General features: G+C 42.8%; 1 protein-coding gene across 4 annotated transcripts; it reads right to left on the bottom strand.

Annotated features, from left to right (window-relative positions):
• Window positions 1-3: 3 nt before the first annotated feature.
• zbtb40 (zinc finger and BTB domain containing 40) lies at window positions 4-12,134 on the bottom strand. 4 transcript variants are annotated; one of them, XM_046076190.1, is made up of 12 exons: window positions 11,994-12,134; window positions 11,076-11,267; window positions 10,049-10,482; window positions 9,686-9,897; window positions 8,344-8,557; window positions 7,580-7,981; window positions 5,177-5,383; window positions 4,633-4,797; window positions 3,409-3,641; window positions 3,168-3,324; window positions 1,705-1,943; window positions 4-1,489 (listed from the first exon to the last, which is right to left on the bottom strand). In XM_046076190.1, exons 2-12 carry the CDS (start codon window positions 11,225-11,227, stop codon window positions 1,274-1,276), a joined length of 2,631 nt encoding a protein of 876 aa, XP_045932146.1. In that variant the 5' UTR covers window positions 11,228-11,267; window positions 11,994-12,134; the 3' UTR covers window positions 4-1,273. The 4 variants fall into 4 exon arrangements, with proteins under 4 accessions (XP_045932146.1, XP_045932147.1, XP_045932148.1 ...); XM_046076191.1 differs by having other exon boundaries at window positions 3,409-3,623; XM_046076192.1 differs by having other exon boundaries at window positions 9,686-9,870.
• Between the last annotated feature and the right edge of the window lie 203 nt (window positions 12,135-12,337).

Genomic DNA, 12,337 nt, shown 5'->3' with positions numbered 1-12,337 from the left:
GAATTGGTTTTATTTGATTTTATTCCTTCAACGTCACATTTCTACTGGTGATAAACTATTTCTGCACTTGTGTACATGTTTCGATGTTAATGTTCCTGGTAAACTGCACAAACAGATGTAGACAGCTACACATGGAGAGAAGTGTCACAGACCGCAGAGAGCTGTAGGTGTAAGAGGAGAAATAAGTTCACCGAGCTGTGATTTTCGCTGATATTCAACAATCACACAAGTGATACCGGTTTCTATACCTACACTAGAAGAGAATAACCCAGAATGCAATGCGGCCACAGGTAACCTTTGTGTCTGGTCTAGCGTCGTCATTTTAAAGGATAAGGTTCCCAATATTCTAGTTTTTTTCTTATTGTCAGCAAAATCCTATAGGTATCTTTTTTTTGACCAGTTTTTCTGAAGTTTTAATCAACTTCCAGCTGACTCAGGTTGGTGGAAAACTGAGGCCTGTCTAGTGCAGACTACCACAGTTGGTACTGTGAGAATAATTATAAAGATCAGTGTCACATTAATCATTTATATGATCAAATCAGCTGCGCCCCACCCCACCCCGTAACTGCAGAAGTAGCCCTGGTAGGGAATCACTTATTTCATTAATAGCCCGGGTGTTGCAAATTAGCAACTGCTAAAAACACTATGGTACACACATTGGGGATTGCTGTTTTCTGTTTTTCTATGTTAGATGTATTGGTCCCTAATAAAAAATAAACCATAAATAAATACTAAAGCACCAAATGTGGATGAATCCACAGCTGAAATAGTCCCTATTAAATGCATTAAATATCCTGTTGCAGTAACATTTTCCCAAAAATGTTTCCAAGGTCAGGAACTTCTACACTCGGCTGATGGCCTGACCTCCAGCTTTAACAAATAGTCCACATTCTGTCTCTAACGGGTTGTTTTCTGGGAAATGTAGTAACTGAAGTAGGAACAGACAAGGCTGCCTGAGGAAGGTCATGTTTGTGTTTAGTTTGTGTTTATGCTTTTGTGTTTGGTTTTGACTTTCCGTGCTCTTCTGGGGCGACTCTCATAAGCTGGGTTCCTGTACATAAACTAAAGTGAACCACACATTCACCACAGTTATTAGAACTGCAGAACTCTACCAGAGAAAATACTGTGGTGGACTAAACATGAGTCACAAACACAAAGAGTCCATGGCTTGTGAATTATGTCTGAATTAGCCCGTGTTGTCGGATTAATGATCAGAGGAGACAATAACCATAAAACTGTCCAGAGTGATCCGCCGAGGGTCAAAGTTAACCCCTTAGGAGTCAGGATGTTGCGGTTTGTCCTCACAGATGAAGGTGACTGAGCTGTTCAGCAGTTCAAACATGTTGACCTCCACCACCTCCGCTGATGATCCGCCCTCTCTTTCACCTGCCAGAGCCACAAACACCTGCTGGGCTGCTGCCAGCTGTGCCTGCTCCTCAGACATGATTGACTCCGCCCCTTCACTGCCTGTTGGATCTGCTGAAATCACCTGATTGGACAGAGAAGTTGTTTGTTAAATATGTAAATTTTATTAAAAAGTTATTAAAACAATTAGAATTTAGAAAAGAAAAGCAGGGGGTAAAAATAAGAAGCACATAAAGGAGTGTATATAGTATTTAACAGCTGAAGGCTGAGTTGACATGCAGAACTCTTGCGTGTCCGATATTTCCCATCTGACTTTAGTGCGGCAGCAGAGCTCCTTACTGTGCGCGAGGTGGAGGCCTGCTCCTCTCCGGCCCCCTGCTCCTCCTGTGCCTCCATGTGGCAGGAGAGCAGGTGCTCCTGCAGCTCCAGCTGGGAAGAGCAGACCAGGGAGCAGAGGGAGCAGCTGCATGCTTCGCTGCTCTGGCTGATGTGCTGGCTGCTGATGTGCTCTTGCATCTCCTCCTCCCCGCCCAACACAGCCGGGCAGTAGGGACAATGCAACGTTGATGATGCCGAGCCTGGAGGACACACAGCATCAGTAAAGACAGCAGATGAAGCGCTGATGTTATTTCTTTATTTTCCTTAAAGCTAGGAGTGGTAACACTGGAGAAACTAGCAAGAGACAGCTAGATCTGGAGAGTATCCAAGCGCAAAAAATCCCACCCCCTCGCTCCAAAGCCACACCCCCAAAACACATTTTCATGCACAATGATTGCACGAGCAGAGTGCACGCGGGTTGGCAGGTTGGCAGGCCCGCTATCATTTCATTCAGACTGTGTGACCGCATTTGATTTACTGATTGCTGTCGGGATGTGAAGAAAATGCCTACCTCAGCAATGAGTCACAACAATGAAGGCAAACCTTTGCAAATTATGTTAAAGGACAAAAATCATCCAATTCTCACATTTATTTAATTTGGATTAAAAGTGTCAGCATCACAACTGATTGATCATACTAATGTTTCGGTCGCTCTGGTGTACTTTTTAAAGTGATTCAAAGTATTAAAAATCTGGACTGCCTTGTTTGTAATCTTTCCGATAATCCGAAAACCATACGTTTCGTGTTACGTTTCTCTTTGTCTTTAGGTAGGTTGGGGGTCCACTATGGGTCAACTTTGGCCCTTCTTTCCTGAATGGTTGGTCATTCTGGTTACTGTGTAGGAAAAAAAAGTGTTCAAATCGAAAGGGCTGAGGTCAGAAGTGATATCTGCTATACGTTCTGATTCATTTGAAGAGCCTGCACTGCATGATGGCTCTGCAACAGTGACGTAACAAATGTAACAAAAATCACAGCAGACACACACACACGATTGGCCCCTGTGACGGATTACTGCATCCATATAATCTGTCTGCGATCTCCCTCTCTAATCTCTTTTGGACACACAGGGATTAAACGTGTGCTTGAATTAAAGAGACAGTGGTAAAGAGGTATTGTTTAATCACATTCTTGGTTTTATTGTTCCTCTGTTCTTTATCTCTTGTCAGATATTGTTTCAGCACCAGGAGAAGACAGTGAACAGTCGCTCACAGTGAAGAACAAGGCACTGGATTATTTTGTTCTTTCCACGGGTCTCTGATTATTACAAGTTAAACTGATACAGTAGATTTCTGAAACATACCTAGAGTTGAGATGTAGCAAAAGAATTCTCATATTTTCTCTGACAAATCATTTTCCTGGAGGACCGTGTTTGCCGTTATGCCACCACTACCTTGTGACGTGAACCCGTATCGTGTCGTCCTCACCTTGGTGCTCAGCAGCCTGGTGTTTGGCCACACTGGCGGCGCTGGGAAAGAACTTGAAGCAGACGTCACACTGGACCAGGGTCTTGAGCTGCCGGGTGTGGCTAGCAAACACGTCAGGGTGGTTGGTCCTGTTATGATACCACAGGCCTGACAGTTGCTGTGGCAACAGAGAAAGACATACATAAAATACGCTTAAAGACCGGCCATGGACTCAGAGCTGTGGAGGACACCCTCGTCCTACCTGGTAAGACTTGTTGCAGAGGTCACAGCTGAAGGGCTTGGTTCCAGTGTGTGTGCCCTTGTGTTTGTCCAGCAGGACGGCGCTGGTGAACACCTTGTTGCAGGTGGGACACTTGTGGAACTCTTTTGGGTGGAACTCCTGGATGTGCTGGCGATGCTCCTCCAACGAGGAGAAGCTGAGACAACACTTCTGACAGTCGTGAGGCTCCGACAAATCTGCCATTAGGTTTTCACATACAAGGAAAAGAAAAAGAAATGTCCTGCAAGTTGCAGTTACATTTGTGATATCAGGCCATTTAAAATAAAAATGATTTCACAAATTATTTCCCAGCCTGCAGTTGTGTATCATCTTTTGTGTGCATGTGAAAAATCTAGATGTGTGCATGCAATTTTTTTTCACATACACACAAAAGGTGATTTAGCAGACTACAGACAGGGAAATTATTATTATAATATCATTTCAAAAGCTCAAAAAATCTATGACCCATATCTGCTTCCATATAGTCCAGTTGTTTAACCTCTCAACACCTTGCTAAACTTGTATTTTGCCTCTTTAAATCTTATCCAGTCCACACCAGCGTTTTAGCTGCGTTTCAGGGTTGATGCCGGTTGCCGATGTAAATGTGAAGCAGGCCAACAATGAGGTGGAACTGTTACTGAAAGTAACACGGGAACACAAAGCCACTGTGGCGGCGGAAAACAGACAGAGTCGTCTCAAAGTAAATATGGCGACGTGAACAGTACTGAAGTACAGAAGTTGATATATGACGCCACAGCCTTTGTGTACTAATACAGGATGTTGATGGCAAACTAAGGACAATAACTAGGAAACCCGGGTTTGTCCCCTCCACACACAGCGTAGAATTCAGGGAGGCGCATGAGCGCATGGGCAGGATTCCCTCTCCTCCCGTTCTTCACTACATGGACAAAGGTGAGGGCAACTTTGACCAGAATTTCCAGTAATTGCATGGATGAGACGAGGAGAAAATCTAGTGGAGTTACTTCTCTTATGTTCATAATCTCTTCTCTGGTCAGCACTGAATTTGGACACATAACACGACAAAACTGTGCGCACCAACATGTTGAGGCAGCCATCCGTGGCGGCAACTGTATAATGTCTAACTATCGAAGAAAACCATCTTTTCTATTTGATGCACCTGTAAATGACGCACACATAAACACTGCAGAAAGACCTGAATGAATGAATGTGTGTGTTTGCTCTTACTGTGGAAGTTGTGCAGGTGGACGGTGAGCCCGCTGGCCTGGCTGTAGCCTTTGCCACATTCTCGACACACATAAGGCCGATCGCCGGTGTGTGTTCGCACGTGACGCGTCAGTTCAATGGACTGGGCAAAGATGGCCTTACAATACTGACACACATACATCTTCCCTAAAGACACACAAAAAAGACAAAAGTGAATGTGCACAGATTGGACTGACTGGACACGCAAATCATGAGGCTCAAGGCAAGGCTTATCGAAAGGGTTGAGCATTCAGACAAACTTTTCAGGCTGCCTCATCTCACAATACATGATAGGCCCAATTCCAGATTCATTTTATTAATCAGGGTGGTGGATTGCAAGTCAGAAAATAAGAATTATTCAATATTATAATATACTTTTAGTGAAATAATGGTTTGAACAAAAAATCTAGCTAAGCTAACTAACTAAAATGACGGTCAGGGGCGGACTTCAACTTTCAAACTTCCAACAGACCTGTTAACAACAAGCTACTACCCCAGTGTATATGCGACGTTGTGTGTGTGTTACCCTCAGAGTGTTTCTTTTTGGTGTGGTATGCGAGTGCAGCCGCCACACTGAAGCTCATGTCACAGTGTTTGCAGCGGTACGGTTTCTCTCCCGTGTGCAGCCTCATGTGATTCTTCAGAGACGAGTTGGCGCCAAACTTGGCGCCGCAGTCCTCACACGCAAACGGTTTCTCTTCAAAGTGCTCGGTACGCTTATGGTAAATCATGCCTGAAGTGTGACAAGAGAAAGCAGACCGACGACACCGTTTAATCCCTTGAAGCATGCAAGAAGAAGAAGAATTTACTACGCAAAGAATTCTTACAGAGAAGAACAATAGAAGCAGAACAAAAATATAAGTTAGATAAAAATAAATTAACAAAAATCATAAGATGCAGTAAAGTTGATTATTACAGCAATTTACTGGAAGACAACGAAAATAATATAAAACAAACATGGGACGTCTGAAATGCTATCATTAAAAAAAATGGTAAAGAAGAATATCCAAGCTGCTTGCTAGCATCAAATGATAAAGAAATCACTGACAGGGCTTCAGTTGCTGGGGAATTCAATAAATACTTTGTCAATGTTGGTCCGGGACTGGCAAGGGATATTCCAAAGACGGGTAATAGTGATGGAGTAGAAAGTAATAAGTTATTTGTTGAAGAAACAATATTTATAAGAGGGACTGATTAAAAAGAACACTGATATTGTAAGCTAAAGTAATACCAATATATAAAACTGGAGACAAACATATACTACACAACTACAGACTCATCTCATTGCTTCCACAGTTCTAAGTGATGCAAACAATTTAAGTAGTTAAAATATATCACTGAAGTGGGGGTAGGACAAGAAAAGTTATTCTAACTTCTTCCTACCCCCTTTGAACATGACTTGGATCATATGCTGATGGTCTTTTTTTGTTGATTGTTTGTTTTTATTTAGTTTTGGTTGTTGTCTTTTAACATGTTCAATAAAGAGTTAATAGAGTTAATAAAATAAATATAAAAATAAAAAAGCTTGTCCGACTCGCAAAAATCACGGGACTGTAGAACATTTGCAATTAATTTACAGAAGACCTGCAACGAACATGTTAATTTTGTAAAAAAAACAAAAAAAACCCCCAACTATAATATGATAGTAAAATAATTTTGGGACAGGATGATATTTAATTGCTACAATTGTAAAACAGGTGCATGTTTAACAAATTCACAAAAATTGAAATAAATTTCTCACATAAAACATGTTTTTTTTCCCTGGAAACTACATATGAAAAGAGGAGGCTGTATTATATTCAAGAACTACACATTTACGCTTTAACTATAGCAGATATTCTCTTTGAATGGAGCGAGAATGATTCATATACCATTTGAATGTTATATCCACATAACAGAGTGTTGCATTATGGGCTATTTGTGACCTTAAATTTGCTAGGCTAGTGAGTTTCTTCCAGTCTGCTCGCAGAACGTGTTTTAAAGGAAATACATTTCCAACAAGTATAAATAAGTCCAAAGCATCTCTTTACTGCTGAAATTAGGTGAGCAATGGATCACAAAACCCGTGTCTCCGATAATACCGTGGTTCTGATTCACAGAACGAATCATTTGTCGGTCCAGCAAAAAAGTTAGGTTTAAATAAATTTTAAAATGCGCTATTTTGTTGATGTAGCTGCCTCTCTGTGTCAGTAGTCCCCACTCTGTAATCTCCCTCAGTGTCCTGCCCACAGCAATATCTGATTTAACGTCAGAAGTAATAGCCTATCAACACTGAGGGCTGCCGTGGCACAGACGGGCAAAGAGACAGTAACTGCTCCAGTGAGCTGTGTGTAGAAGGGAAGGCGGCAGATATTACTGAAGGCGCAATAAACATCACAATCTGAAGGTCTGTTTCTATGATGACAAGCAGCCCGGTGTCCCTGCTACAGCCTGCTGGGTTTCCCCTCAGTGGAGGCAAAAGCAACTGATTTCAAATCGGCCGCTCTCCCCTAACCCATGCATTGCTCTTCAGAGTTCAACACTGCACGCATCTGTCTTTTCACTGCAGCTCTGCACTGCAATTTAAATAAGGTTTACTTTAAAAAGTTAAGTCTGATCAGAGTGTGTGAAAGAATAAGCTCAACATGACATTTGCTGTGCGTTTCTGAATATCTGACAGACGTCAGGTGTGACTAGTTACTGCGCTGATTTTCCCCAAACTGTCCACGAGACAATTCATTTACTTGAACTCTGCACTCCCTGCTTGTCTCTTTCCACCAGCTTTCCCATCGTGCTCCTCGTGAGGGATTCTCATACTAAATTAATGGGAGCTCGCAACTCACTGTGTGTCTTTGGCTCAACAGTGAGTAGGGTCAGGTTCTAAAGGCCGGCCTGTACACCTGAATATGAATATGACATATTGATATTACTAGCCAGCTGGGATTCTCACCTGATGGGTGGGCGAAGGTCCGGCCACACAGGTCACAGGCCACCTTCTTCTTCACTCGTGTGGTGTTGCGGTGAGCCTCCGCCCGATGCCGCTGCAGGGCCCGCTGGTTGGCCAGCTTCTCGGGGCACTGTGGGCACTGCTGCTCACACTCCTGGGACATGGGGCAGCGCTTCGCGTGGGCCGACATCCGACACTTGAAGGAAAAGCCCTTCTTACACCAGCGACACGAGTAGGGCTTGGAGGGGGAGGAAGGGGAGGAGGAGGGAGGAGGAGGGGAGGAAGAGTCTGTGCATACAGTATCGTTAATGACTTTCTCGTCCTCTTCTGTCTCCTCCTTAATGTTTTCTTCCTCTCCCTCTTGCTGTTCTTCACTTCTGGTGCCGTTCTGTTTTCCTGAGTCAACTGTAAGAGATGGAATTAAGGTTAAAACCTGATGTGAATGATTAATATTAGGGCTGTAATGGTTCTGAAACCAAGACCTTAACCAGGACACTAAAGTCCAGGTCTCGTGAGGGACATGGGACATGTTGTACATATTACACCACAAACCTATTGTATTGTTTTCAACAAAACATGACTATTTTGGTTCAGTCACAATTGAGTGATCATGCCTGCAAGGTAGACTACTTTAAATAACCCAAGATGGAAAATAATAATAATATTGATGATAACAATAATAATGTAAATTAATAAAAAAAACATTTGGAGATGCATTTTAAATGGACAGATATCCACTCACACAGTCATAAAGTGATCTTCTTTACCTCCAGTTTGGTTTCCTTCCGGCTCCTGTGTGTTCCCCTCCGTCTCCTCCACCAGAGACAGCAGTGGTGTCGGGAAGGAGGAAGGAGCTTTCTGTTGAACAGTCCGGAGAAGCCTGAGGAGCCCTCCCTCACTGAGCTGCCCCTCCTTCACCCTGCTCATCAGTTTCTCCAGCGCCGAGCTGGGATCTGCCTCCTCACAGCACTGACACACAACCTGGCGGGAGCACAAATGCACCTTCAGTGACCTAACCTCCAGAGATGAAATGCTTATATTAGAGCCCGGCTTTTATAGCAAATTGCACCCATTTAATAACAATATTTCATCATACTTTGCACAGTTTGTTTCTGACCTGCTCTGTTTTAATTCATTCATTTTTGTCGTCTTCATCTACAAATTCAGTATAGTGTGCATTACCACAGCATTAATTCTATCAGTACGACAGAGGCTCATGCCATACTCACCACTCTGCTGTTTCTCTTCTCTAACAGAAATACAGCTTAGATTAAAAAATAAATAAATTCAGTGGCTTTTAGGTTTCTGTTTGTTTAGTTCAGCGTTACGAAATTAAATGGCCTACTTCCTGAACAGATTTTTATAATTAGGCTTTGAGTAGCTTAAAAACTGTACAACCTTTTCCTGGTCAGAATTTTAATCTGAAACATCTGCAGAAGGTGGAAGCATATAGTACTGAATTCATTACGTACAGGTAATTCCAACCTGCTTTGATGGCCTTTACTCGATAGAGTGAATGCTGATTCAGCACTTTATTATTTTTCCGTATTGCTTATATGCCACACCGGAGCAGCGAACATTTTTGAGATCACTCACCAGAGCAGGATTTCTTTTGAATATAGGGCCACGCAGGATTTTGTATTCATTTTTGTCATGTACCCGTAATGTTTTTGTATCCACTACCCTTTTTCCACATTAATGTTATTTGTTTCCCTGCTTTCCTTACAACATTAATGCATTGCAACCATTATCTTTAGTTTTTCCTTTGATTCATATTTTGGTGCATTACACTTTATACCTAGTACTAACATATACATCTACTTACTGAATCTGCCATTGCCTAATAAACATGATTATTGTTTAAAGTAATTAGTGGACCTAAGGATAGTAGGCAGCTGCAGGGAAATGCATAAATAGTTTAAAGTGTAAAAATGAATCTGAAGGAAACTAGAAAACGTAAAAAGGAAAAACATATTTGCAAAAACACTATTAGTTGTTGAAGATATTCTAAGACTTAAGGCATTCAAGGTTCCCTGTGGAGTTTCTTTAGAGGTCAGGAAATGCTATGGAGCCCTTTTTCTATGTCAGGACTTGGGAGACCTGTTCTACCTGTCTCTCCTGTTCATCCAGGCTGCTCTGTGCTGCCTGGCTCAGCAGCTCCAGGACCGATGACATGTTGGAGAGGAGCTCCACAAGCTGAGAGGAATGCAGACCAATGGCAGGCCCATTGGATACCTCAGCTGCAGTCTTGTTTCCTTCCACTACGCTTTCTGCGGTTGTGGCTTCTTCAGGCTCTGTGACAGATGGGGTGCAGTCAGAACCTGTTCATACAGTAACACACTGTTGCTGTGTTGTTGTATTGGATTGCATTAGGTTGTACAACTGTGCCTAATAAACTGCTAACTCTGTGCAATACCTTGAACCCATGTTGCTAAACTCCAAACTTTGACATGGTAAGCAGCTGAAACTGACCTGAGGACTCCGAGAGCTCCACGCAGGCTCTTTTACATGCTGGTTCCTCTGTGTCTTCACCTGCGCCCAGACAGTCTTGCTTCTTCAGCTCAGCCTGTAGCTCTGTCTTGTGTGAAATCGAGTCACCCTTGTTGGGTGAAGCTGAACCTCCAGGGTTCACAGCCTGAGCTTTGTTGATCACGGCGAGGCTTGCGGTCTGTGTAGAAAGGACTGGGACCGGGGGTTGCTGGTTTACAAGACTGGTGAGGACATTTTTGAAGCCGACAGCGACGTCGAACATCTGCAGGCTGTCTGCAGCGGCGGCAATGCGGCTGACGTTGTGTTTGCCTAGAGGCAGCTTGCCAGTGTAGACCATGTCCAGCAGACAGCCAAACTCCTGTGAGGAAACCAGGGCTGTATCGATGGAGATAGTGTCGGAGCCATCCAGGAGAGACCTGACAGAGATTAATATTCATTATCATTTTATTCATTTTTCAAGTTCCCAAGTGACCATCCCACTATGAGTCATCTTTCCCTTTCTTACTCATGTCTTTACAGAGCTGAATGATTATTATTAATCTGTTAAATGACCAAAAAAAAAAACATTGGATATATGGGGCGACTGCCTTCTGACAGGCATGTGCGTTCTGCCCACATACTGCCAGATATCAGGTAAATAACACTAGATGAGATACATGACAGACTGTACCTTTTATTTTTTTCCCCGTCTGAAGCTGAATAAAGTTGTGATTCAAGTTCATCAATATAGGGACAATGTAGATGTCTACAACTCCAGATGAAAAGACTTGTTTAAAGAACACTGATATGAGACTTCACTTGTCATCAAAGAGTTGAAACTGAGACTTTATACGTGCATTAATACATTTTAAGTTGACCAAGTCTTGCCCCAAAACACCTCTACCACAGAGAGCATGGAGATGGATTTGAAGTCTTGACTTTATAGCTGAAGTACAAATGCTAAACGCTTCAATGGTCACTGGGAAACCGTCCTCTGCAGACCAGCTTTCAAATCCTACGCTCATGCTACCTGAAAAGCATGCTGGAGGCAGCCAGCACCAGTTTATGTGCACGGTGAGGGCTGTCTCCAACCAGGATGGTGCAGTCACAGAAGTGGCCCTCCTTCCTCAAGGCCCACAGCTGCTGCATCAGCTGGCTGCTGTAGTTGGGTAGCTCCATCATTTTCTTTGACGGTCTGGAGGTGCAGGATGTTTTGCTCTCTCTTGTATGGAGAGAACAAGTCATTTCAAACTCATTTCACAAAATTGGCAGTTTAAAAGAAATCACTCTCAGCAACCAGCAAACATATAAATTACAGCATTGAAAGTGGCCAGAATTAGTAACGTTATATCATTTTTATCTCCCGGTGGAAGGGCACGCACTTAACGCAGAGAAGGACGTACTGAATTTATTAGAAAGTTTTGTTTGGCTTGGTTTGAATATGAGTTGTTACCATTTTATCTGAATATTGGAACAGGAAGGACACGAGTGCATTAGTTGGAACTCTAATGTTGCTTATGTAACGTTACTGTGCACGTGCATTATGCATGCCAAATCAGCAAATGGATCATATTCATAGGAAGTCTGAAGTAGCTAACGTAACGTCGCATTTACTTTCTATTTGAATGGAAGCTAACGTTACTGTGCCTTCGCAACATTACAAAGCAAATGCACATTTTATTAGCAGCCGGCTGGTTTAACGTTATTTAGGTTACAGTTAACCCTGGCTGCTGATGTTCACATGGTCTTCACTCAATATTTTCAAAATAGCCGAGCTAGCCGGTTCTAGCAAGTTGTCCGTCATTAGCTTTAGCCAGGGAAGCTAATGTAATCTAGAAAAGGTTTCTTATTAGGTCAGTGGACCTCATTGGGATTCAGGAGCACTTAAACTCTGAATAAACCACTGACGACCGTCCCACATGCAGCTTCCAGTCAATGGATGTTTTACCTTGAATGATTCAAACGATCCGTCTCTTTATTTAAACTTCTTTGCTGAACAACTCTGATGTGCGCAATAAAGCTTAGCCGTTTTGAAAATGGCGACAGGCGGTACGGCAACGAAATGGGGACAGTTCCGGTGTCCTGTCTGTTTAGGAAAAGCCCACCGTCAGATCAAGGACTTCACCTCTCAAGCTGCCTTAATATAAACCTGTCCGGGGAATTTTATTTTATTTTTTAAACATAAATGGGTTCAACCAACAACGAAGCTCCATGTCAGGGAGCACGTAGCGATCAGATCAGATCAATATAACTGATCTCATCTTCCATGCAAATTCCCTTCAACAATTAAAT

This window comes from Micropterus dolomieu, linkage group LG18 (assembly GCF_021292245.1).
Source record: "Micropterus dolomieu isolate WLL.071019.BEF.003 ecotype Adirondacks linkage group LG18, ASM2129224v1, whole genome shotgun sequence".
Classification (NCBI taxonomy): domain Eukaryota; kingdom Metazoa; phylum Chordata; class Actinopteri; order Centrarchiformes; family Centrarchidae; genus Micropterus; species Micropterus dolomieu.
This window is presented reverse-complemented; position numbering and strand designations above follow the sequence as displayed.